The sequence below is a fragment of the Gekko japonicus genome, unplaced genomic scaffold, assembly GCF_001447785.1.
Source record: "Gekko japonicus isolate JY-2015 unplaced genomic scaffold, Gekko_japonicus_V1.1 scaffold22, whole genome shotgun sequence".
Lineage (NCBI taxonomy): Eukaryota > Metazoa > Chordata > Lepidosauria > Squamata > Gekkonidae > Gekko > Gekko japonicus.
The window spans coordinates 898168-925082 of NW_015175971.1; the positions used below are offsets into that span (position 1 = coordinate 898168).

Genomic DNA, 26915 nt, shown 5'->3' on the forward strand with positions numbered 1-26915 from the left:
ATAATGAAAATAAGAATAATAATTTATATATCGCTTTCAGTGTTCAGAGTAACATTTCTGTAAAGTAGGCTGATTTGATTTGATCTGCTCCCTATTTCAAATGTTAGAAGGGAACCGGGGTGGGGGTGGGGCAGCAATCCCAGGCCATTAGTCATTATACCAAGTCAGACCAAACAGAGCTTCTCTGATTGGAAGCATCTCATGGGGATTTTAAACAAAGGTTTGTCCCCAGAGTAGCAGCCTGAGATCCAGTTCAGCTGTTATTTTTCAGGGGTGGTATCTGGATTCCCCTACTCTGTCTTTCAAGGAGACATGAGCTGCAGTTTCCCCTCAGTGCCCACATGCCCAGCTTGGGTCATGGCCATGGCACGCAGGAAGAAAGATTTTTAACCCAACTTGGGAGGCACTATTTGCCTGTCAGGGAAACCTTCATCTGCCCCTTTAGGACACACGCAGCCCCCATTGGGGCAAATACCACCCCGGGGCCATTTTAGGTCAGGAAAACAAGGCTAGGAGAGAAGGCTGAAGCATCTTCTTTGCACACTTGTGATCCCAGTCTGAACTGGGCATTGCATGCTTGGGAAGAGCTCACGGCTCACATCGGCCTGAGAGGCAGAGTGGAAAATGCAGACATGACTCACGGAAAGCACAGCACGTGATCTGGCCCTCACAGGCTGAGAGCCTTTAAGCAGAGGTGCCAGAGACTGAAGCGGAGATGCACTGTATGCAAAGGCGCCTTTATTGCTGCATCTCAGGGAAGTCTTAACAACACAGATGATTCATGACAAGCACCTGAGTAACAAGGGGGATTTTCCACTGAGCAGCGTACCTTCCTACACGGCTTGGAAGAAACTTCAAAGGAGGCTTTGAAAGCTCTTCTCTGCTGTGTCGTCAGTATCGTCCGTGGCCGCTTCGGTCTCCTCGGATCCTTCCCGTCATCACCACCCTTCCCTGGATTTGCTTGCCCTTTGGTGGGCTTGACATCTCCATCCTCATCGTCACTTTTCACTGTAGATCAAGTTAAAAAAAAAAACCCAATAACAACACACACGTGACAATTCCATCCCATTGGCCCTGCGCCTAGTACTGTGTAGGGGGAGGACACCATTCAGATTTTAAAAAGCCCAAAATCTACTCCAAGAAAAGCTGCCTTTCGCAACCCGTCGATATTACACAAATATTTCCTCCTGTTCTGCATAATGTATTCTGCTTCTGCAGTCACACGGAGAGGCAACGAGCCATGTAGAATACTGAAACCCTCTGACCTTGGTCAAGCTTCTTCCACAACCCCTCTGGTTTCTGAGAATTTACAACAGCCCACACGTTTTGGAAATTGTTTTAAGACTCTCAGGGGTTAGAAAGTTGTGTTTTTTTAAAAAAAAAATAGAGAACTGATCTTTCTAGGGAGCCCAGTTATGATATTAACAGTGCAATCCTAAACAGGGTTCCATTTTTCTATGTCCATTGACATAGGGTATATGACTTTGTTGGTCTTAAAGGTGCTGCTGGACTCTAAGTGTGTTATATGGCTGTTTGGGATTGCACTGTGGTTTTCCTGTAGAACTCTGGCATATGCACAGCCCTGCCTATAACCCAGTTCAGGAGGGGATGTAAAATCTACAGTATAGGCAACAATAGTCTTGAGGGATTTGGTAAGAAAATTCATAAAGGACAGCATTTTGCTTCTTGCCATAGCCAACCAGATGCCCCCAGATAGTTCACAAGCGAGGCACAGAGGCCAAGCCCCCAAGGCTCCCTCTAAACTGTGGGATCCTGTGAGCAAAAATTCTACTTGGTGAGCTCCTGGCATTAAAATTGTGAGCGAGCAATTTGGCTGCTGCATGAATTAGTTTGCTCTGAAGCCCTCCTTCCTGAGCGAAGACAAAAATCTGTGAGCCAGAGGCTAAAAAACTGTGAGCTAGCTCATACTAACTCAGCTTAGAGGGAACACTGCAAGCCCCCCCCCCATTAGCACCCGCAGCATTTGGTACTCATAAGAAATCTGCCTTTCTACACAAGGCTGTCTTTACGATATCTTGATATGGCCCTATATTGCAGATCAAAAAATCCACAGAGGAGAGGAAGGCATGCCTAAGGGTTTTTTTAAATGGGATTTTTAAAAAATAAAACTCCCAAACAATAAAATAAAATCTACACATGTTTAGATGTTGCAGGGGGGGAAACCTCTGGAAACCCCAAAATGACACCCAGCAGTTGGCCAGATAATGAAACTGAAGCTCAAATACTTTGGCCACCAAATGAGAAGGGAGCGCTCACTGGAGAAGACCCTGATGCTGGGAAAGATTGAAGGTCAAAGAAGACGGGGGACGGCAAAGGATGAGATGGTTGGACAGTGTCATAGATGCAACGAACATGAAACTGAGCAAACTTCAGAGGATGGCGGAAGACAGGAAGGCCTGGTGTGATCGGGTCCATGGGGTCGCGAAGAGTCGGACTCGACTGTGCGACTGAACAACAACAAAGTTGGTAATTATAAGAAGGCACTAGCTGGCCACTGTGCGAGACAGGATGCTGGACCAGATGGGCCGCTGGTCTCCTCCAGTGGGGCTTTTCTTATGTTCTTATGAGGGAACCAGCCGGGGGACACAGTGTGATGAAGGTGGCAAGAATGCAGGTGAGTGGGATGAACCCCTGGGAGGGAGTGGAAATCAGGAAGCCCCCTTCCCTGTGAGGGGGGGGGGTAAGAACACAGCAAGTGGGAGGGAAGAAGGAAGCGGAGCCAGAGGCAAGAGAGATGGAAAGCAGAGTGAGAAGGGGTGGGGGTGGGATGAGAGGACAGGAATGTCTTGAGAGAAAGGAACATCAGTTGGCAGTGGGGGGGAGGGGGAGATGGATGCACCAATGATCTGTGTGGCACAAGGCAGCTACAGACATATTTATCAGTTCAAAGGTTCCTTTTGCTTGCTGATAGGTTTGGGCCACAGTCACAAAGCTGTGGCATGGAAGCTGGGATTGCCCCTCTCCAAAGAACAAATGCATCATTCAGCCATTAGAATTCAGTTCAGGCAAATGCCAATCATGTCCTCATGCCTGCTCTCCTGCTCCCTTTCTCTGTTCGTAAAGACAGCCAGTAGAGTTGGTATTCTGCTAGCACAGGTCGCCACGTTCCTGCCTTCTACTACTGATCCTGCATGATGTTCCTGGATGCTACAGCAAAACAAAACACACACACACACACACACACCGATCTGTGTATAATGTGCTGTCACTTCGGACGGAGTGCTGATCTCTGTAATGAGACCAAGTCCATTGCTTGGCTTTAATTTGACTGTCAGACGTAAAATAAACTAGCAGTTCCCTCCCATGTCAGACTTTTCTAGAAACTAGAAACAAGGACATCTTCAGCTACAGGCATGCACCAAACTGCAGCTGTCGAGCCAGTGTGGAAATTGAAGGTGATGGCTTTGACCCTTACAGCCATAAACAGCCTAGGGACTGCTGGCTGCCATAGGAATTCACCCTAACAACTGAAACCACCTCTCAGGGCTCTTCTACCTCTGCTGTGTTCTTCAGTTTGGTGTAGTGGCTGGAGTGTTAGGTTAGGACCTGGAAGACCAGGGTGCAAAACCCCATTTGGCTACACAGCTCACTGGGTGAACTTCAGCCAGTCATTCTCTCAGCCTAACCTACACCACAGGGTTGTTGTGAGGATAAAATGGGGAGGAGGGAACCACATGGGCTGTCCTGAGCACCTTGAAGGAAGTGGGGGACAAAAATGAAACAGAACGGGAGATTCAGAGGTTAGACCGGTGGGGGGGCGGGGGGAGTCACTGAAGCCATAGCCTTTTCAGTGGTGGCACTGTAGTTATGGAACAAGCAGCTTCTGCTGAACTGCCAGGGCTTGGCCCTTCTTGTTCCTGGCTTCAACAGCCCTCCAGTGCAGTGACCCATCAGGGGCTTCCTATGTGAATGAATGGCCCGACCCTCTTGGTTGGAGTAATAGAAATGGTGGCTGTGTCCCAGGTGGCTCTGTGGACAATCCACGGGGGCTTCATACATTTTTTGCTTGTTGGTAAATTGCAATCAGCCTCCCCCCTCCCCAGTTCAGGACTCACCTGAATCGGAGTCATCCGGACTGACGGAGCTCAGCAGGTCTTTCTCCTTTTCGTAATCGCTTTTGCAGAGCAGCTGCCCTTCCTTCAGAACAAATTCATCACCTTTCCTCAGCTGTCGCTCACAGACGCAGCAGCAGAAGCAGCTCAGGTGATAAACGCACTCCAGAGCCCTCATCACAAACTCTGTTGGGGCAATCTTCTCCATGCAACCGCTACATTTTGCAGCAAACAACCTGTTGGAAGGGAAAGAGAGGCAGGAAAGGGTTAGAGAGGACAGTGCAGGATCACTGAAGGAGAACCCTGCTGGACCAGACCAAAGGACTACATAGTCTAGCATCCTGTTTCCTACAATGACCAGCAGGGTTGTCAGCTCTGGGTTGGGAAATACCTGGAGATTTGTGGGGTGAAGCTTGAGGAAGGTGGGGTTGCGTTGGGGAGGGGAGGGGAGGGGCCTCAGCAGGGTATAATGCCATAGAGACCACCCCCCAAAGCAGCCATTTTTTCCAGGGGAACTGATCTTGGTTGCCTGGTGCTCAGTTGTAATAATGCAAAATCTCCAGGTGCTGCCTAGAGGCTGACAACCCTAATGACCAACCAGATGCATACACAGAGGTATGCTGCCTCTGAATGCGGGGGTTCCATTTAGCCATTGGGCTAATATAATCGATACCCTCCTCGTTATATGTGGAGGGACTGAGAAAGAGAGCGAGAGTGTTCACTAAGACCATCCTAATGAGCTTCTGGCTTAGGCAAGAATCGTACTGGTAGTGGAAACTGCTGTCAAGTCACAACCAGCTTACAGAGGTCCTGGAGGACTTTCAAGGCAACAGATGGGCAGAGCTGATTTGCCATTGTCTGCCTTTGCATATCAACTCTGGACTACTTGGACATGTTCCATCCACATACCAGGGCCGAGCCTGCCTAGCTTCCAAGATCTGACAACACTGGGCTAGACTGGACTATCCAGGTCAGGGCAAAATTCATATTAGGACTTTATAACTCCTGTCTGGTTCAGGAGTGTCCAGACATGGGGTCCAAAGGCTCAGAGGGACCTGGATTGGACTGCCACCACGTTAACATGATTATGGTCCGTTTATGGCATTAAAAGAAAACCGGCATTTCTTTCATGACCAATGACACTGTACATATGCAATGGGATCCCAGCTGGTGAATGCTTTAGACTTACTGGAATCTCTCGTTTGTGCTGACTGTGTCCATCTAGATAGGTTCAGGTGGGTAACCACATTGGTCTGAAGCACAGAACAAAGTCTGAGTCCAGTGGCGCCTTTAAGACCAATAAAGTTTAATTCTGGGTATAAGCTTTTGTGTGCACAAACACAAAAACAAACTTTGTTGCTCTTGAAGGTGCCACTGGACTGAAACGTTGTTCTGTGTCCATCTAGTTCAGTATCATCTAGATCAGTATCATCAGGGCTTTTTTGTAGAAAAAGACCAGCAGGAACTCATTAGCATATTAGGCCACACCCCCGACAGCACAACTCATTAGCATATTAGGCCACATCCCCATGTTACCAGAAGTGTGCTCATCCAGCCACACCCACCTTTTGCTTCTTATTCTGTTTACCTTGTTTGTTGTCCAAACCCAGGGCTTTTTTGTAGCAGGAACTCCTTTGCATGTTAAACCACACACCCCTAATGTAGCCAATCTTAATGAGTGTCTGCTGTTGGGTGTGGCCTATTATGCTAATGAGTTCATGCTGGGTGTGGCCAACTTGGAAGCCAGCCAGAACTCCATTCCTGTGTGTTCCTGCCCAAAAATAGCCCTGAGTACATTCATCATTGGTGGGTTTTGTTTTCATTGTTTTGGACCACTCCCTGAGCCAATCTTGGTGCATCTTTTTTAGACCCCTGGCTACTCTTTTTCTAGGTCCCGGCTTGGTCTCTACTTCCTTCTACAGGATCTCTGCCAATGGCAGGCAGGCTCAGTGCCCCTGCTGAAAGCCCAGCCACTTTACAGGATCAGAGTAGTTCAGCCAACAGCAACCAAATGCCCATATACTTGCCCAGTCCATCTGTGACAGGCAGGCAACTAAGCCAATAATTGCCTTAAATACATTATTAGACCACTGCCACCCCCACAAAGCTCTTCGCGCCTTACCACATAGATACTTAATCCCCCCTCCCCTTGCATTTCAAGTGTCACATGTAGTCAAACATTCAGTATCATATGCTAGTGATCCAGTGTTGTCAAATACTAAATGCTACTGCATGTTAGAAAGCAAACCCTAAATACCATTCAGGTGGGTAGCCAGGTTGATTTGAAGCAGCATAACCAAGTTTGAGTCCAGTGGCACCTTTTAAGACCAACAAAGTGTTATTCAAGGTATAAGATTTCGTGTGCATGCACATGACAGCTTATAAAAGATAAAAATGAAGACTACTGTGTATGTTAAATACTGGGTTCTGGATGCATGGCAGTGATCAGCTCTAGTTTATTTAGTGATTTCAGGAACACAACAAGGATACCCAGCAGAGTTTGAGCCCTGCTTATAAAACATGCAAACACCCCACCCCACCCCACACACACTCCCAAGAATAGGCTATTTACATTACACTGCTTATCTATAGGTCAATTCCAGGACCCTGGTCAGCTGTTGTTCTTGGGGAGCAAGCTCACCCAGTTCAAGGTCCACATTCAGGGATGGCTTAGGCTCAATACATAACAGTGTATAAGTCAACTACAGTCAGTATTAAACAATTGCAAATAAGCATGCTACGTTTATAAACCTTCACAATGAATGTCTATCTAATGAATGTATTTAATAGATAAGATAAATTTACAAAACTTTGTGTTGATTATTCATTTAACTAACACAAATTGCAATGAAATATTCCAAATCCACCACCATATGGAAGACGAAATCATGAAGAAAAGTCTCTAGATCGTAGAAATCACAGTGCCTATGAAAGTCTCTGGGTTGTAGGGATCACAACTCCTTTGATAAGAATCTTATCAGCTGTAAGTCTCTAGTTTCAAAATAATGCAGCTCCGTTAGTAAGGATCATATCAGCTACGAAAAAAATGCGCCACCCAACATCAGTTTGCAATTTGTTATGAAGATTAAATTCACATAATCCAGGTTCCGTTAGTGTCAGTCTTATCAGGCTTTGGCAAACTGAAGAAATTTCATCAAACAGAAGTTTACAGCTTGTGTGTAGTATTTAGTCTTAACTTGCAGGAAATCTCACAAACTAAATAAGAATTTTAACATCTTAGAAACTCAATCTCTTTGTCCGGATTGCACTACTAGAAAATTTTTAAATTGGTGTGTCATTGTAAGACTTACAATTTTTAAGAACTGTATTTCCCTTTTTCTTTGTACAATGTTACTATTTTATAAGAACTGTAGTCATGTGACTTGTGCTGGCTATTTGTTGTTCAGTCGCTATAGACCGTATTAATAAACTAAACTAAACTGATGAGATTCCTAAGTAAATATTTTCTTGTTTATGTTCTTCATCAGAGTATGTACATCAAAACACAAGGAATTTAATTCTGGACCCCAGTTCCATTAACATTCATAATCTCAGCCAGCACGAAAAACAGAAGGGGTAAGATAAGGCAACAAGGACTCGCATCTTTAGGTATCTGCTGTGATCAAACCCCTTCAGGAGGGCCTGCTGCCAGCCTCTGAACTACTACAATACAGCAAGCACCACTTCTCTGAGTAGCAGTGGCAGGAGTAGCAGAGGCTTGATGGCCATCTGACAGCAATGCGGATTCTGTGAGCTTAGGCAGATCACGGGAGGGAGGGCAGGAAGGGTTGCCTCAGTGCTTAGTTCTTGTGGCCCTTTTTTACACGCCCAGGGAAATGCTGATTGCCACTTTGGGGTCAGGAAGCAATCCTGGAGGTCTTTTGTCATCTTCTGGGCATGGAACAGCAGTCACTATGGGTGTTTGGGGAGGGGGGAGGCAGGCCTGTAGCTACAGCGGAGCATCTCGGGGCCTGGCCCCCCAACACTGCCAACCCCCCTGACTTCCCATCCAGTCCAGGCTCCCCAACTTCCAATTTTTTATTTTATTTGTGGTGTTCCCTTGGGGGGGGGGTTGCCCCCAACTTCTTTAAAGGCCCCCCTGAATTAAAAAAAATCCTGGCTATGGGCCTGGGGGGAGGTGGTTGTGAATCTCCTGCATTGTGCAGGGGGTTGGACTAGATGACCCTGGAGGTCCCTTCCAACTCTATGATTCTATGATTGGGGCCCCTTGGGCCTGCCCTGTTCAGGATGCTGCAGCCGCACACAGCAGAAAACAGCATCTCCATCACAGGTGATGCTTCCTCTCCTTCATTCCAGCTGAGTATAAAGAGGGTCACTTTCCTTCTGGGGTTGGGGGCTGCTGCAGTCGCCTGCTTTCTCTCCCACCCCCCTTCAGCTATCCTTGCTCATTCACAGGGCTGAGCAACAGAGGCAGCCTGCTTTTTTGTTGTTGCTGACATGAAGAAGCAGATTTAGGAGGGGGAGTCCACTCAAGGACAGCCCGGTGTAGCTGTTAGTATGCCGCCTAGGATCTGGGAGACCCGGGTTCGAATCTATACTCTGCCATAGAAGCTGGGGTCATTCACTGTCAGCTCAACCTACCTCTCAGGGTTGTCGTTGTGATAAAATGGAGGAGGGGGGAATATCGAAAACCACTTTGAGTCCCCAGGGGAGAGGAAAGTGGGGGCTTAAATATCTAAATCGATCAATCAGATCTGGGGCACAGGTGGGGGGCTGCTTCCCTCCATTGTAAACAGACACACAACACATCACCAGGGAAATCCCATGCTTAGAAATGACTGGGGCAGCCCCAGAAGAGGAAGCCGGGATCAACTTCATCTTGGCTGGAAGGTTGTTTTTCTTTCTTTCTTTCTTACAGGAGAGGCCCAAACACACAACAGGAAGCCGGGTTTGACAAATGACCTGGCTTTGATATCTCTTGATCAAAACCACAGCTCATTAGATGGCCCAGTGTCTTTAAATGCAAGGCTATAAACCTGCTCAGAGGTCGGTGGGGAAGTTGAGCAGATCACCCTGGAACAGGTTTCAGTCTGAGCAATAAATCTGAGCAGGGGGGGAAATGGATGGTCTCAGCAGACATTGATGCTTTCCCCCTCACCCCCGTGAGGATGTAAAAATGGTCCTGCTGGACAGGACCAGGAATCAGAGCAATTGCTCTCCAAAAGAAAACCAGAAATGTCTGCTGCGGTATAACAGGGATGCCAGGTGGCAGCCAGCAACCCCAGGAGTTTCAGGGGTGAGGCAAGGGGCAGAAATGAATTAAGGCGAGGGGCCTGGGTCAAAACCCGGATGTGACATTGTGGCATGGACCGATGCTCTAGAAACTTCATGGGATCACCATAGAGTTTCTAGAGAGTCATCTGATGTCTGATGCCATGTCCGAGTTCTTGCCGAGATGTGATGTCCAAACATAGCCTGATATCATTTCCACCCCTGCCTCCCACTGGTTCTCCTCAGCCAAAGAGGCATGAGGGTACGAGGGCCCTTCCCCGGGAGACTGATCACTTGAAGTGGACACTTGGAAAGGCTGCTATATAGGGTCACCGTGTTAATTTTGCTGTTGTTTGGAAGGACACTGCTGTTAGTGTACACAGCGAGAGGGTAAGGTTGTCCCACCTCCTGGCTCCCTTTGCATGTGATCTGAAAGGAGCAGCAGGAGAGAAAGGCAAGGTCACTCAGCAGTGCAGAGGACTCCTCAATGACTCTAACCCTTGGCTTGTTCCTCTCTATAGTTCACTTCCTGGTACCAAAGCTGCAGGGCTATTTTTGGGCAGGAACGCACAGGAACTGAGTTCCGGCTGGCTCCCAAGTTGACCACGCCCAGCAGGAACTCATTAGCATAATAGGCCACACCCAATAGCAGAAACTCATCAGGATTGGCTACATTAGGGGTGTGGCCTAACATGCAAAGGAGTTCCTGCTACAAAAAAAGCCCTGGGTTTTGACAACAAACAAGGTAAACAGAATAAGAAGCAAAAGGTGGGTGTGGCTGGATGACTATACTTCTGGTAACATGGGGGTGCAGCTTAATATGCTAATGAGCTATGCTCTCATGGGTGTGGCTGGATATGCTAATGAGTTTCTGCTGTTGGGTGTGGCCTATTATGCTAATGAGTTTCTGCTGGGCTTTTTCTACAAAAAAAAGACCTGCAAAGCTGTATTTCCTGTCCCCAGCTCAGTGCCCTGGCTTTGGACCAGTGAGGTCATAACACTGTCCCCCCCTTCCTGTCATGTGACACCATGTGCTGACAGTATAGTGGGTTCCAATGTGACCACCTGGGATTAAAGGTACATCCTGTGTCTGGAAAGATGGAAAACTGCTGATGTATACCACCATGAGCTCCTACTCTGGTATGTTGGATGTTTCTTCAGGGTTGTCTGTGACCCAACAGGGATGTGGTCATGTTTTTAACCTGGCTGTTCTGAACACGTGCAATGCCCTTGGAGAAACTTCCATTCCTGTCCTAAATAGCAAAAGAAGACATTTGCTCATGGAAGGGGTTATAAAAACATGATGTGCTGTGGATATTCCTGGGAAACTAGACAGAGTGCCTAAGCCTCCCATGGATTTCCACAGTTGAAAGGAGGCCATTGCGCTTTTTCCACGTGAAGGCACCAGCCATCTGGCATCTTGTTTGGGTGGCTGATTTATTGCCTCCTGGATTGTTATCTTGCTTTTAAATATGGCCCCGCTCCGCCTCCATCAAATCACCCGTGTTCTGCACTGTTTACTGTTATAATAATGTCCTAACAACCTAACCTTTACCTTTTCAATCGACTTGCCTGGGTCTTTAATTTCCTTCTGTTTGTGGGGCAAATAGACTGTAATGGTTTTCTTATAACTCATTTACTGCACGGGGAGAGATAACCACCACGCAGTGTCAGGTTTGCCGTTCACATTAAGTGCGGTTCAAGAGGTTCTCTAAACAGGACAGAATCATAAAAAGAGGCCAATCCAGCCAGTTGGGCTCATTTCATGGCAAGGCCAATATAATACGGGGTATTATTAAACCTTGTTTAATTTGTGCCCAGGTTACTGGATCTGATACAACTTGTCAAATTTTGTGGGATTTTATATCGTAGCTCTTTTTGTTTGATTTTTTTTTTTAAAAAAAACAGAACAGATGTACACAGCTGCCATCACCCCCCTTAAACACACCAATATATTAATGCAAAGACAGCTGATATCAATCTTGTTCATCCTCCTGGCCAATGTTTTCCAGATTTCTGATAAGCTAAGACCCATTTCTCTTGTGATCTATCTTTTTCGGACTGTCACTATTGCAACTCAAAAAGTTTATTTTTGAAACGTGAAACAGAGGGTGCTATAAGATGTGTCTCTGCATGTGTCTTATCTCATTTGAAGGAAGGAAGTCTAGAGCGTTAAATCATCCTGAGACAGAGCAGGCAAACTCCTCTGTGGTTGGGCAATTCTGTAGCATCTTTACAGAGTGATTACATCTCATGTGGTTTGCTTCTCCCAAGACTAGCAGAAGCAGGATCAATTATGCAGAATAAGCCAATACATGCAAATATTTATTATTCTGGGTGTTGTTTTTAAAGGGGGAGGGAAAGAGAAGCAGGCATTCTGGTTCTTTTATTCCAGAATTTCTTTTTAGGTGAAGTACCACTCTTCATTAACTAACAAGGAGGATGTCTAAAATGGATTCAAAAGTTGGAGCATGGATGGGGACTTAAAATGAAATAGTAATATAATAATATAAAATTAACCCCAAATTCCCCCCATTAAAACAATAAAAACAATAAAATAACAGCACAAAACAAGTAAACACTTTTTTAAAAAAATGCTTCAAATCAAAGGCTTGAGTCAAAAATAAAGTGTTTAAAAGTCATCTAAAGCAGGGGTGTCGAACTCATTTGTTATGAAGGCCGGATCTGACATAAATGAGACCTTGTTGGGCCGGGCCATGTGTGTCATAAAATGTAATGCCAGGTAGCAGAGATATAAACTTTATAAAGGACACAAACACAAAGATTTTTTTTACTTAAAATAAAAACATGCTTAAAACATTAGCACTCTTGCAATATTTTGTTTATTTAACAGTATCTGATAATTGACACCTCTTGCTCTGAATTATTGCATCAAAATGTCTGTGCTGTTGCAATCTTGAGTATGCTGTTCAAGTGTGTATCTGTAAGCTGCAAACCTACTTTTGATTTATTGATATTCACCACAGAAATCTCATGATCAGAGTTCTGAGTCTAGGACCCAGGAGAAAACATGAAACGGCTGAGCGATTGAGAGAATCTGGTGAAGTAAGCTATGATGCTGCAGCGGCAATAGAACTGGAAGCAGGAGATGGTCAGTTCCAGTGTGGGCCTGATAGGAGCCCTTTGGGGGCCTGATCCGGCCCCCGGGCTGCATGTTTGACACCCTTGATCTAAAGGAAAGCAGTGCAAGCATCTGACAAATGTGTCCAATGAGGGAATTGTACAAATGAGGTGCCACCCCCAAAAAGGCTATGTTCAAAATGTCTTTAATTATATAACACAGAAAAATGGTATCTTATGGCAGATGTTAATTTGTAGGTATAAATTTCGTATGTGATTCCTTATTTATTTGAATGATTTTTAGCTGCCTCCCCAGAAATAATAAGGGAAGACACAATATGGGTTCATGTTGTTTTCTCTGTTAGGGCTTAAAGCAAAGGGGGTGTGTCAATCAATGAAAGGCACAGGGAAAGCGGTAAACCCTCTTTCCCATCTGTTATGGTCCTTTTCCATATGACCCACACATCTTTAAGCAGTGGCTGGACAAACACTTGTCAGGGGTGCTCTAGGCTGAGCCTGCATTGAGCAGGGGGTTGGACCAGATGGCCTGTATGGCCCCTTCCAACTCTGTGAATCTATGATCCCATGTCTGGAATACATAGCATGGAAACCTAAATCACATGTAGTTTTGCCTCAAGAGTTTAAGCCAGAGGCAGGATTTGAAGGAATAGAGAGATGTTACCCTAGGAGGATGTCTGTGGCTCAATTACTTTGCATGCGGAAAGTCCCATGGTCAATCCCGAGCATCTCCAGTTTAAAAAATAAGGATCAGGCAATAGGTTATATGAAAGACCTCTGAAACTGTAATGTATCCAGTTCTGACTGCGTGGCAGACTAGGGCTCCATGCGGTCCGGCGAAACCTTCGAGCTTCGCTCCGGTGAACAATGGACTATGCGGATCCTAGCACACACCAATCAGAGGGCTAGGCTCCCGGCTGAGAGCTTGTGGGACTCTCGGCCACAGTAAATAGCCTATTGCATTGTGGGGGGGGTGTTTTGGGTGGTGGTGTCACGGTGGATATAAGCCAGCCTGCGAGCCGGCTAAAGTTGTCTTGTTCCTCACAAATAAAAGTACCGTTAGCTGAAATCACTCGTCTGTCTGCGTACTTTTCAGAAACCCTGATCCTCTGCTTGTCAGAGAAGACACTGGTGACATGGATAGAACAATGATATAAAGATCTGACTCAGTATAACACATGTTCATATTTTAGAAGTTGTTCTAGCCACAGAAGGAAAGAAGGGCTAGCATTCTTTTAAGACAGCCAGAGATTCCCCAGTAGCTCCAGTTGTTACAAGTGTAAGAGCAAAACAGAGATAAACAAATATGCCTTTCCCTGTTTCTTTTTGCTTGTGGACAAAGCAAAGCATTTGTGTTGCCGGCTTTCCCAATTAGTTTATTTCTCACACACCTTTTTTATGCCATCACTGTTACAAAAAAAACCCCCAAAGATTAAAAATGTTGTCAACTTCACGGGGAAAATATTTGGCACAGGGAAACAGGAAAAGGCACAAAATAAAGACTCGCGGGTCCGATTCACACAAAACAGAAGAGAAACGGGGCTTTTCAAGTTGAAATGGTGGAGTTGAGAAATTCAGTCTCATCTCTGGCGTGAAGGAAGGGTGATGAGCTGGGATAGATGACAGAACCTTGGGGAGTGGGGGTTTCAATGTAAAGACCCCACCAGCTTCTCAGTACATAGCAAACTGCACCACAGCCGCACAGCCGGAAAGCCTTGGCTGAACTCGTGGGACTCAGCTGTTGGATCGCAGCCTGGCACAAAGAGAAATAAGGCCTCCCCTCAAAATGATCATTGGAGGATCTGGAGTTTCTTGTGCTGAGTCGAAGGTTGATCTGTTCTCCGTTTAATGTTCACGCTGCCCCCTTCTATCACTATCGCTCACGTTGATTCTGTGGCATCTTTCCCTCCCGGCACTTTGATGGCAGAATTTATGAGGAATCAAATTATTGCTGTGAGAAGAGAATTAAAACGATCCTTCATTTGCAAAATCCCCAATATTGCCTTGCCGTGCTCCACCTTTGGGACTCTAAATGAGTCTCCCCCTCCTGCAAAGTCCCACAGCTCTTTCCAAGAGTAGCAATTGCACGCTACAGATTATGGCAGCAATTTTCTTCTAATCTGCTCTGGAGCCAGGAAACGATTTTATACACACACACACACACACACACACACACACACACACACACACACTTTTTTAAAAAGTTAAGGGCACCAATTGAATTCATAAAAATGGCAGCTGCAATTAAAAAAGCCTAATGGATTAACGAGCAGCAATTATTTGGGGGAGAACTGTAGTTTCAGGCTAAACGTTGTCAGCGGATGAGGACAATGGCTTCGCAAGGCAAGGAGGTGCGCGTGACTCCTCCGTTTGCAGGAGCTGAAAAACCCACACAGCCCGCAACAGCCAAGAGAATATCAAACACAGTTAGACGCTCTGCATTCCTCCTCCCCGTCTGTAGAAACATAGCCGACTCAGCAAGATTGATTCTGCCTCTACTGTTGAATCAGACTTAAGTATGATGGCTGTGGGCCAGGGAACTGTGCACATGCCTCCATGTGCTCAGCTCAGCTCACTTTTCTTCATGCTCATACAGATTTCAACAGCAGTCTAGAGGAAGCCCGGGGCTGCACATCCGTCAAGTCCCACATGAGCACATGAAGCTTCCTTACACTGAATCAGACCCTTCGTTCATCAAGGTCCAGACTGTCTATTCAGACCATCAGCGACTCTCCAAGGTCCCAGCAGCTACCTGGTCCTTTTAACTGGAGAGGCCAGGAATTGAACCTGGGAATCTAGGAACTTCTGCATGCAAAGCAGATGCTCTGCCACTGAGCAATGGCCTCTCCCCAAATCAGGTGTAAAGTTCAGCCATCAAGGTTCCCCCCCTCTCCCAAAAAGGTGAAAATGTAAGTTACTAGCCCTTAGGCTGACAGAGAAAAAATATATTACAATACAAACGTTACATGGATAAAAGGGATAAGGGATAAAAGAGACCCTTCTGATCAGATTGATCAGACTCCAGTGGCTGGCAACTGGCCGGAGTCTTGGGGGGCAGGGACATGGAGGGCATCAGTACAATAGGGTTACATCGCTTCTGAGGAAGACTGGAAAGAGACATCATGCTGCTCGAGGAATCTACTGTTTTTCCATAGAGTTCCCAGCAATTCCTAGAGTGACATGATGTCAATTCTGGATTTCCCCTGGAAGTGATGTAATGCCATCACACTGAAGGTGATTTTTTTAAATGAATTTTTCTCCCACCAGTGGATAAACTGGTGGTTGGCACTAGGGGTTGCCAGCAGGAGGTCTCCTGCCATAGAGTTCATCCTTTTATTGCAGGTGCCCGAGACTGCTGGCTTTCTGCATCGAAGCAGGCACCTTCCATTTATTTATTTATTTATTTATTTATTCAATTTATATCCCACCTTGCTGGGAACCGGCTCAAGGCGGCGAACAACATTAAAAGCAATAAAACAGTCAATACACTAAAATACAATAAAATATACATAAACAACTACCTAGCATCACAAAATCTAACAGGAACAGTGCAGATGATGGCGGCATCAATATACAATCCCCTCAAGGGAGGCAGTATCCACCGACGTTTTATATGGTCCATAGCATGTTCCGGTGGCACATTCATCAGTGGCGGCTCCTAATCGAAGGCCTGGTGGAAGAGCTCTGTTTTACAGGCCCTGCAGAACTGTAAAAGGTCCCACAGGGCCCTGATGTTATCCAAGAGCTCATTCCACCAGTGTGGAGCCATGACTGGAAACCAAGGATCTTTTGCCTTTGGTACATCTGTGGAATCAGCCCATTACTGTTTCTAACAGACACTCACTGTGAAGAATCAGGGAGTTTGTTACTTTTGATGAACGCTCAACATACCATCTAAAATAAGGGTACAGGGCTGCTTTCCCCTTCCCTCCTGAAATTCTTCCCTTTTGGAAGAGGTGGATCTGCACTGCAGCTTCAGAGCTAGTGCAGAAGTAACAGCTTCCTCTCCAATGTAATTTTATATTTTGTTCAGCGTTCTGACTACAGGGAACCCAGAAGGGGCCTGGCCCCCTTACCCTAAGTGGCAGCCCCTGAGCGACTCTTTTTAGAAGGCTATGAAATTTGAGTAAGAAGAGTTGCTGTCGTTTGTATAGTTTGATTGGGCCTTAATCCTCCCAAAGAATCACCACACATTTTTTGTGTGTGGAAGCATGAAGACAATTTCAAGGGGTTGATTGGTTTTGCCTTGACCCCATTTCCTCATCCCGAATATCTAGTCTGGCTCCTGTCCACTTCCTCAGAGGCAGGCTCTTTTTGTAGCAGGAACTCCTTTGCATATTAGGCGACACACCTCTAATGTAGCCTATCCTCCAAGAGCTTACAGAGCCCTTCTTACAGGGGCTACTGTAAGCTCTTGGAGGATTGGCTACATTAGGGGTGTGTCGCCTATTATGCAAAGGAGTTCCTGCTACAAAAAGAGCCCTGACAGGCAGATGTGAACGACAGCCTTTCCGAAAGCTGGTCTAGAGCCCTGACCCTTGAGCTGTTCTGTCTTTACCCACTGTGATTGTTCACCGGCTTTCGTGCAAGCTAATTGTTACCTCCTACCTAGACAAAACTGTGTTTAGTTTTGCAGGTATGCAACATGACCCTTTGGGGAACCACACTGCCGATTCTCTGCTTCGACCTTTTTGAGTGTTCCCCCACCACACTAATGAAAGCAACCTATGAAAATGGCCTGCTCCCCAGTGTGATAGCTTTCATCATGCAGGGAGCTTTTATGCAAGGCGACGCTAAAATGGGATTCCCCGTCTCCTGTCTAAAATGTCACTGTCCGTTTGGCCTGCTCAGGACCCTACCATGTAGGGCATCTGTAGACCAGGCCTCTGTCTGTAGGGTTGCCATCTCCAAGTGGGGTCCGGTGATCTCCTGGAATTACAACCAGAGGTCATTTCGGGGGGGAACGCAGTTCCCCCGGGTGAGGTGCAGGGGGCGGGGCACATGACGAAGCCCTGCCCCCTGCTTCCGGCCGCCCCGCTTCCAGCCCTCATTCAGCCAGGAGGAGGCAGGAGAAGAGGGAGGGTAAGTTGCTTCCTCCCTGCCTCTCCCCACCCCTGCCTCCCAGGGGCCAGGGAGGGCCTTGGCGGGGCTTCCTCGCACTCCCGCTGGCCTTGCAGGTCCACCGCCGGGCCCCTGATGTCAGGGGGTGTGGCATATGCTAATGAGTTATGCTAATGAGTTCCCCTAGCTCTTTTTCTACGAAATGACCCCTGCTTACAACTGATCTTCAATCTACAGCAATTGGTTCCCTTGGAGGAAATGGCTAAGGCCTTTCCCATCCCTAAGCACCATCCCAAACTTCACCCCCAAATCTCCAGTAATTTCCCAACTTGGTTGGCAACCCTACACTGTCTGGGTGAAAAAACTGGTCCCACATGCGGCTCACGGTTTTTTTTCTTTCTCTGCTCCTGCTTCTTCGACCTACACTTTGGTGCAAAACTATTCTCGGCCCCAGGTCCAAGTCATGGTTCCCCGCCATCTTCTCCACACCTGCATTTTCTGACTTTCTTGGCACCTGTCTCGGTTTGCTACTCTGACCTCAAGCTTCTCCTCTCTGCTTCGTCAGGCATCTCAGCTGAGTCCTTCTGAGACTCAGGTCCTCCCTTCCTTCCCCCTAAAAGGCCGTAACCCTACTGGTTGTGCGTGGGTGTGGGTGTGTGGAGAGAGCGCCAGAGCCATCCAGCACATATCATTCATATACTTTCTGTGTATGAATGAACATGAAGCCCACATTTAAATCGATACATACATGCAGTGATTGTGCACACACACACACTTTTTTTTACACTGAATACACAGCTCGGCAGAATGCCACAGCCAAAGTCGTCTGTGAGATCATGATGCATTAAAAATAATCTCTTCACTTAGACTCCTCCGTTCTCCCTCGAAAGCACTCCAAGCAGTTTACAGATGTTTCCCAGGTGGATCTGGGCCAGGCTTGTTCCGTTTCAGTGCTAGAATTGCTTTCAGGCTGTTCCCCCGGCCAACTGACACAATGAACGCCTTGACAATGTACGTGGAACTTCAGTGTTATTTCCGACACAAAACTGCCTTCAGTACTGGGATTTCACAGAAGTGCCAGTGTCCTTTGAAGCAGTCCTTTGACAAAACCACACCGCTGTGATTCCCTGCTTTGGCCTACACCAGCCTAGCGCTGGAAATGAAATGGATAACTCCTTTTAATTTTTGCTTTGTCTTGAAGGAAGATGGGTTGGAGGTTAGCCAGCAAGGATGACTTCGGAAGAGAATTTATTATGGCCCTTTTGTCTCAAATGGGAGCATTAAGGAAGGGGGGAAGGAAAAGAATCGGGGGTTGCATAAAACAAAATAACTTCATGTGCTGGCTTGCCGGAGACACTGTTCAAGAGTTCCTCATGCCCAAAGCCCATCAAGGAAGCCATTTAGTTGCTGATTTGCTAGGGAGAGATTCCTTCGTCCTGTGGTGTTAATGTCTTTCCAGTGGGGGGTCTATTGCCAAATTCCAAACTCATCAAAGCAATCTATTATTAATAACCCCTCGAAAGGCTTTCGCGGTGGCGTTATTGCGGAAGGCACAGAAAGCTCTGCGGTGTCATCCGTTATCTAGATTGCAAGGGGGAAAAATATATGTGGGGAAATAAAACAAGAGCTTCGACATTTTATAAACAAAATGTTTCATGTGTTACATCTCCTCGCCTTTCCTCTATATAAAACAGTGGGGTGCAGGAAGGAGACGTTGGCAAAGATTTGCTGCAAGTGAGGGAGCTGCCTTTGGACTGGAAACTCCCCCCCCCCCTTGATTTGTTACCAGGGAAGGTGAAGTAGGACTGTTTTCCCCAACTGGCTTCAGCTTTCATCTTCCTGCCAGGGTTCATGCCAGGTCATTTCATGAGACGGGATGGTGCATGAGTGATGAGCATGAGCACAGGACCACTGCCACCACTCTACTGGAAAATGTGAATTGAACCCCCTCATTTGGATGACTTTTCGTACATTCGCAAATGCCGTTCCAGGAGGGATGCTTCCAAAATACTCTTTATCTAAATTTTGTCCTAAATTTTGGAGTGTCAAATTATCAGATCTTCCTTCTGTAGAAGAACTGGTGCACTGGGAATCCTCCATTGTTTCAATCCCCCCCCCATTTCTGTCTTTTATACAAAGCACCATGCATCTGCAGTTTGCCACAGTTTCCAGCTCTTTTGGTTCATTTCCGTCTTTCTTCCCTGCTATGCTACCAATGAGCACGTGCTCCTTGATAACAGAAACTACAAAAAAAGTAATTTAACATGATGGATCCTTTTTAGCATGTAGTTTTACCAATGCGCATGAGCATCTCAATGTACCACCTCTCAAAAAGAATCTTGGCACAAAAATACCTACAGTTGCATCAACATTGGTTTCTTAATGTGTATTAGTATGCACATGTGCATTAGTAATGTAAAGAGGAAATATCTACAAATGAGCTAAAGGAACTAAAAGCAAAATGTTTTGATTTTAGAACTGATTTTAGAAATTATCTGTATTAAACAAATTAAGGAGGAATCAAATGCAGCAGTGAATGAAATTCTGGAATAATAAAGGAACAGAACAGGGAAGAACCCTTATGTCCCTCACTCGGTAACCGCAATATGAAGTGGTAACGTGGTGCATGAAACAGCCATCACTGATCAAATACCAGACTTGAAGCGTTTCAAATACAACACAGACTTGAAGCATTGTTTGATCCACTCTGGCTAACTGGTACAAGGGGGATTCCATGACTGGTCTCCTGCAGTTCCTCTTTTTGGCCACAGTAGAGTGGTGGCGCTCAAGTTGACCCCCCCTACCCATTCTCTTTCTGGTGACCAGTTCAAGACTGATTTGGATCCGAGTCTGAAATTCTTCCACTGAGATGATGGGACTACTATTGAGCTGAGGCATGGGCAGCCACATAAACCAAATCAGTCCTCCCATATTCTGTCCCCCCCCCCAGTGTCAAAAAGTCACCTGGACCACTAGTATTTTTAGATTCCTCAGCTATTGGGCTGATCAGTCCACAAATGTTTGATACTATCCTTGTGAGTTGTTCAGTATTCGAGTTAATTTGATGACCACTAGTAGGGACATGCAAATGTATACCTTATTTTGTTTCTTTCTATATTTATTTACATTGTCAACAGTATCAGTTCTCTGCTTTTTGCAGTATGTTTTTCAGGTCCATTTGTATTGTGAAATAATGTCGACTTTATATTTAATTTATGCAGTACATACAATATACATCACATATACATCGAATACATGCACAGTGCTGATTTACTGATGCACAAACAACAAAACAATATGTATATTTTATGGGGGAAATTAAGCTTTGGGGACACAGAAAATAGTACAGATTCAAGGGATGGATTCGTACAAGACGGAAGTGAAATAAAAACTGGGATTTCCAGGGTGAAACAGCAGGAACGGAAAATTCAAAATCAACCCTAACTACTAGGGTTCTGGGTTGCAAATATTTACTTTGTAATAGACTAGTGTATTCATTTTATTATAATTTGGTTTGATGTTTTATTATTGTTAGCCATCTTGAAAGTTTGCAAGCTATAACTATTTTAAATTAATTTACAACATCTCTTTAACCAAAAGAACCAAATGTGCTTTGCTTGTAAATGATGGCTGGGCTGAGAATTTGATTGCTAGATAGGACTGAAACCAACGCTGTTTGGTTCAGTGCGAATACCCCTATTTTGACTTCATTTCTAATTCGATGCAAATAGATCTCTCAATGTTATTTTTACACCAGTTGGATATAAATGGCGTATAATGCAAACATGGAGTGAAACAAACAGAACTACCCCCCAAGGAGGGTGCCGAAAACAAGGCAGACCAAAACTGACCTCAGTAATAACATATGAAACCCCCAAAGAAACAAAAACTGGCCACACCACCTCTTCCCTACTCTTGGCCAAACAGAAAAGCTACAAGTGTTGTATTTTGTTTAAAAATACCATTGTAGCTTTGGTGAAGTGATAGCCCTGTTCTCCAGTTCATCTATGAAGGAATGCACGCACTAGAAAGAGGAGCAGGAATCAGAGTGATACCCACGGCTCCTGCCACTCACCTCCCTGTCACTGAGCACCATGCACTCAGACCCAAACATGCACAGACTCGCACATACAGAAGAGTAGACCCCAACCACGAGGGGTCTTGAATGTATGGTGGAGGACAGCAGGCAGGGTTTTGATCTCTCCCCTCCTCAACACACTCCACTTTATGCCAATGAATGTGTGAAGGTTGCAATGGCCAGCCAACCCCGACATCTTCCAGAACCTTCAGATTTATTGTGGCATAAAGTTTTCAGGGGCCAGAGCCCGCTTCATCAGATATCACCCGCTGGCTTCCCTCTGAATCTTTAATTGAACAAGTCAGAGGTATGCTTTGAGGATGCTGGCCAGGCCTGAACACAGCCCTAGAGTGACATTTGCAGGGAATCTATGTTGGCACTCAGTTGTCCCTTCGGGAATGATTTGACTGCAAAAACTGAGCCACCCCTCCAAAAGGGGCAGAATTGTCTTCATGGGACACTCTTCAGTGAGATCATGTAAAAACCCCCATAAGTGCTGGCTTTATTTCCAAAATGTACTGTTATCTGCTCTCCCCCCGCCCCCTTTACCCCCTGCAACCCTGGAGCAAATAAATTGTTCTTTTGCCGCCATTTTGCCTTCTTCTTCTTTGCTCCACTATTTCCTCTTTTTTGTCACGTCGCATTATTTGGGGGGCTGTAATTCCTATTTGTTGCCACGCCTGCCTTCCTGTCTGCCATTGTTCCCCCTTTCTAATCCCCCGTTCTCCTCTTCTTTGCCTCTCACTCCCTCGTCCGTTCCTCTCTCTGCTCCCCCTTCCCTCCACCTCCCATTCTCTGGAGGCTTTTTGAGAGTGGGGTGACTCTCTGCTATAGCAACCCCACCTCTCCAGGAAAAGTCACAACAATCTCTTCAGGGGAGTCAGGGAGGGGGGGAGAAAACCTTTTCACAAGCTGGCAGCAGAAACAAATCCGGCTTGAAGGAACAAGGAGGATTAGCCAGGGGGCAGAGGGTTGCGGACTTAACTCTCCCCCCTTGTTTCTTTAGAGTACCAGTCATTCAGAACCCTGCTGCTGTGTACAATTAAACACCATGAATTTTTTTTGTCAAAAAAAAAAAAGTTCTGCATGACACAAGGAGAGGGATTGTGGAAAGGTTTAATTCCACTTTAATATCTTTCCAAGTTGAGAATTCCGAAAGCGGGTGATTTAACCCACCGGTTTCCACTGGGACATAAAAATGAGACTTGGACTTTCTCCAAAGGCTGCCTGGTCTACTGGCCATAGATCTATCGATCACATTCTTATCCCACCCTTCTTTCAAGAAGTGGTTGGTAGCTTCACAGGACACCTTAACTATTAGGCTTTAAGATGGTTATAGCCATTGGGTCTCATTTTTTAGGCCCTTGGTTTCCCAGCTCAGCCATGAAGCTCACAGGGTGACCTTGGCCAACGGATTCTCCCTCAGCCTAACCTACCTATCTCACAGGGTTCTTGTGAGTGGAGGGGGAAGTGATATCCATATATGCTGCCCTGAGCCCCTTGAAGGACTATTAAAGGTTAAAGTTTTCCCTTGCTCGGAAGCTAGTCGAATCCGACTCTTGGGGGCAGTGCTCATCTCCGTTTCCAAGCTGAAGAGCCAGTGCTGTCTGAAGACATTTCCACGGTCATGTGGCCGGCATGGCTAAATGCCGAGGCCATTAAACAAAATCAGAGATAGGCCCAATAGGTTGAATCCAGAGGTAGATTTCCAATGATGGGAGGGGTGTGCTTTTTACTAATTCCTCACTTCCAGTGAAGACCTCTAGCCTGCTCATTATGCTACTCCTTGGGGTCCCCTGTTCTGTGTTTCATGGAGCATTCTGGGCTGTAGTGAAGACAAAGGAATCCTACACTGCTGACAGAAATCACTTTTGTCAGTGAACATTACTGCTGGATCCAGCCCCTTATGAGCAACGGAACAGTGATACCAAACGTGGCGCCTACAAGTGCCATAACACATGCTGATATGATTTCAGGTGCCTCAAACAATCTCTTCCACAGAGCAAAGTGTCACTTCTGTCTTTCCTCCACCTCAGTAGACCTGGAGGAGTTCCAGAAGAGATCAGGCATCTGCTGTCTGTCTGTAGGAACCACGCATTTGGAAACAGCCATCTCTATCATAGGAGGACACTTGGCTTGGAACTGCCTTTGCGATTGGCCCACACTCTATGGCAGCCATGTTGTGTTGATGCTCACCACCTGTTCTCAACATTCCAATAAAGCCCACAGTCTCAACAGGGGTGGGGATCCCTGACACAGAGTACCTATAATCAGATGGTACGTCACATGCTTTGCATGTAGAAGGTCATGGGTACAATTCTTGGCATCTCCAGTTAGAGGAGTTCAAGGCAATGGGATGGGGAAGATCCTTTCTTTACCTGAGAGCAGCTATCAATCTGATCCACATGGGCCTGACTCAACTTCAAATGACCAGCGTTCATGAATTTCAAAGCATATAAATGAAACACAAAATACCACCGTTTCTATCCCTCCTCCGTTATTGCTTATACAGATCATAAATGTTATGGAATTAATGTGAACTGCGGCTATTTTGTAATCAAAGCAATCAGAGCTTCTCTGGAGTGAAATACTCTTACCTTTCCAGAACTGGAAAAGTGTTATGGTCAGTGTGCTAACCTCTACCTGCCCTGCATCAGAGGCCCCAACAGGCTAAGTTAGAGTAGAGTTAATGAATGTAACCAAGAGGAAGACATGAGTAGAGAAAGCATGGGGAACAAAGGGGCGGTACAAGCCAGGATTTTGCTGCACTCATCAAACACATATTTAAGAGAATGGAGGTCAATAAAAACTTAATCCATATATAGTTCAGACCTGTATATACTCTGCCTGAAATATGGAAGTGAGAAATATTTGAGGGAATACCTACTGCCCCTTGGAATCATCCCTTTCAACAAGCAGTAAGCAGAGAAAAGCCATCCACAGAGTGTAATAGGGGGAAGTGATACTCAGGTTTGCTGTAAGATTGGGATGTCCAGTTAGGGATCAGTGAATGTTCCCTGTTTTATTTCTTTTCTATATTAATTTATCAACTATTTCAGCTTCCTGCTTTTCCTCCTTAGTTCTGTGGACCTGCTTATATTGTGCATGCCTATTTTTATAAGCAATTTACATGGTATTTGCAACATGCAACGCATGCCATATATGTAGAATGCTAATTTATTGATGTACAAATAATATTGGGAAATGCATAGGTTTGGGGAGGGGGGATCAGCCTGAAGAAGCTGAAAAGGACATGGAAATTCTTGTAAGGAAGCAGAACTGAAATGGGAATTTTCAGGTGGAAACAGCAGGGATGAGAAATCCAGAATTGCCCCTAGTTTCAGGGGCACCAGAATGTCACAGATTTTATCTGTTGAAGGGTACGTCTGCTACTGCTCCTTATGTACGAAGGCCGTATAACTTCTCTGAGCACCTTTCTTGTCACAAAGGGAACCTCCTTCACTGCCACAAAGCATCCACCAGCGACAACAATGAGACAATGTGTTTGTGTCCTCGTGAATGCAGGAGAGAAGCATGGTGTCCCTGCATAAGATCAAAGAGGGCTCTCTCCTTCTTAGCATCCTTGCATACCCCCTAAACTTAAGGGGCCTTTGAATGAGAAATCTCAGATGGATGGTTTAAAAAGAGGCCTGCACACCCAATAGAGAGGTTTTAACAGATACCTTTGTAAAGATTCATTGATTGATTTTGAAACATATTGGCAGACTACCATAGCATCAAGGTACATCAAAGGAGATACAGTTTACAATTTCAATAAGAAGGGATTGCCACACACGATGGAATAGTTATCAGGAATTTTCTCTTGTGTTTTCTTGCTCCATAACACACCTTAACACTCTGAGAAACTTAACAAGGACCCCCTTCGTCTCACAACTTAATATTTGCACCCGCCAAATTAGTTGCGCTAATTAAGAGGCTTAAAGATTGCAGTTGTTGGAGTTAAGTCATTGTCCAACAGAAATCCTTTAGCCAGGGAGGGAGAGGTATTTCAGTCCAGATGTTAATTTGCTGTTCAGCCTCTGTCTATAAGCATGAACTCTTACCTTGTATTCCAATGGATTTGAAAAAGTGTGCCTCCCACACAAACGCTCATACCTTGAATAAACATTTATTGGGCTTAAAGGTGCCGCTGGACTCTAAATTTGCCCAGACAAAGACATCCATGGGCAGAGGCAGGATTCTGAGTGGGCAGCTCCTGGTGAACCAGGAATGGCAAGAGTTAACCTGAATGTGCATTATGCATCTTGCATGCACTTTTGATTTATCCTTGCAGTTCCTCATCCAGCGAGGGACACGTGTGCAGCAGCCTGCTTCTGCACAGATGTCATCTATCTGCACTACATTAATTTCAACAGCGTACACACCAGCCACATCCTGGCGCAACTAGTCATGCTGAGTGGAAAGCGAACCGTGGAGCTGAAAGCAAGCAATGAGCCCCAGAAAACTGAAATGCTCTCTGTTTCAGAAACACCTTCTGATATCTGCCCGCGCATCTAGTGATGTGAGGCTGACAACCGAACCCATTGGACCCCCTAAAATCAAGCAAATGTGGCCAAGAAAATATAACCTGTAAACAGAAGACATATTATGTATGAATATAGGAGATGCCTCATTGGATCAGGTCACAGACCCATCCAACCCAACAGCTAGATGCTTATTCTCTAGTCTCCATGCCTCCCTTCCCTGGTGCATGTTGCCCTTGAAAGAAAGGTGAGATCCAAACATGTTAATAAAAGTGTTGTCTGGATTTTTTCATGCCATCAATGTGAAGAACACTTTACAAAGAGAAGACAGGTCCCTGCCCCAAGGAGCTTACAGACCTAAAAATCACCATCAGAAAGGCAACAAAGGGTGGGGGGGGGAAGGCAGATCAACAAAGGAAGCATTATTTCCAAGCAGCTCCAGGTATTTAGGCTTAGTTTCAGCCATGGAGTGGGGCTGAGAGGTGATGACAAAATTTTCATTTTCAACTTTTGGGGCCCATGGATTCCCCCCCCCCAATCCTCCAGAGGGTTTATTTTGCTCATCTAGACCATGAGACAGAAGGGCAAAGAGATAAAACTTTGCCACTCAATTGTTGCTCCTACCATACCTGAACAGGTAAAGTGAAAGGTTCTTTTTAAGTAGGGAGGGGATGTAGTTCCTCCATGGTAGGACACTTTGTACACTAATAGTCCCTGCCTCAGTCCCTGGCAGTTCCAGTTAAAAGGGATTGCAGGTAAGAGGCCTGAGGAAGACTCTTTTTTGTGCCTGACACCCTGGAGCACCAGAAGCAGTTCCAGGTTAGAAGGACCAGTGCCTTGACTCAATGTTTTATTTAACACATTTTATACACACACACACACACACAC

At 45.7% G+C, this 26915-nt stretch overlaps 1 protein-coding gene across 1 annotated transcript in view; it reads right to left on the reverse strand.

The window, feature by feature from the left end:
* Positions 1-26915, reverse strand: part of LMX1B (LIM homeobox transcription factor 1, beta) — a 201390-nt gene that overhangs the window by 16296 nt on the left and 158179 nt on the right. Inside the window, exons 3-4 of the mRNA XM_015426064.1 lie at positions 4077-4309; positions 830-1008 (exon numbers count right to left, since the gene is read on the reverse strand). Of these exons, the coding sequence (XP_015281550.1) occupies positions 830-1008; positions 4077-4309 (412 nt within the window). The remainder of the gene's footprint in view (positions 1-829; positions 1009-4076; positions 4310-26915) is intronic.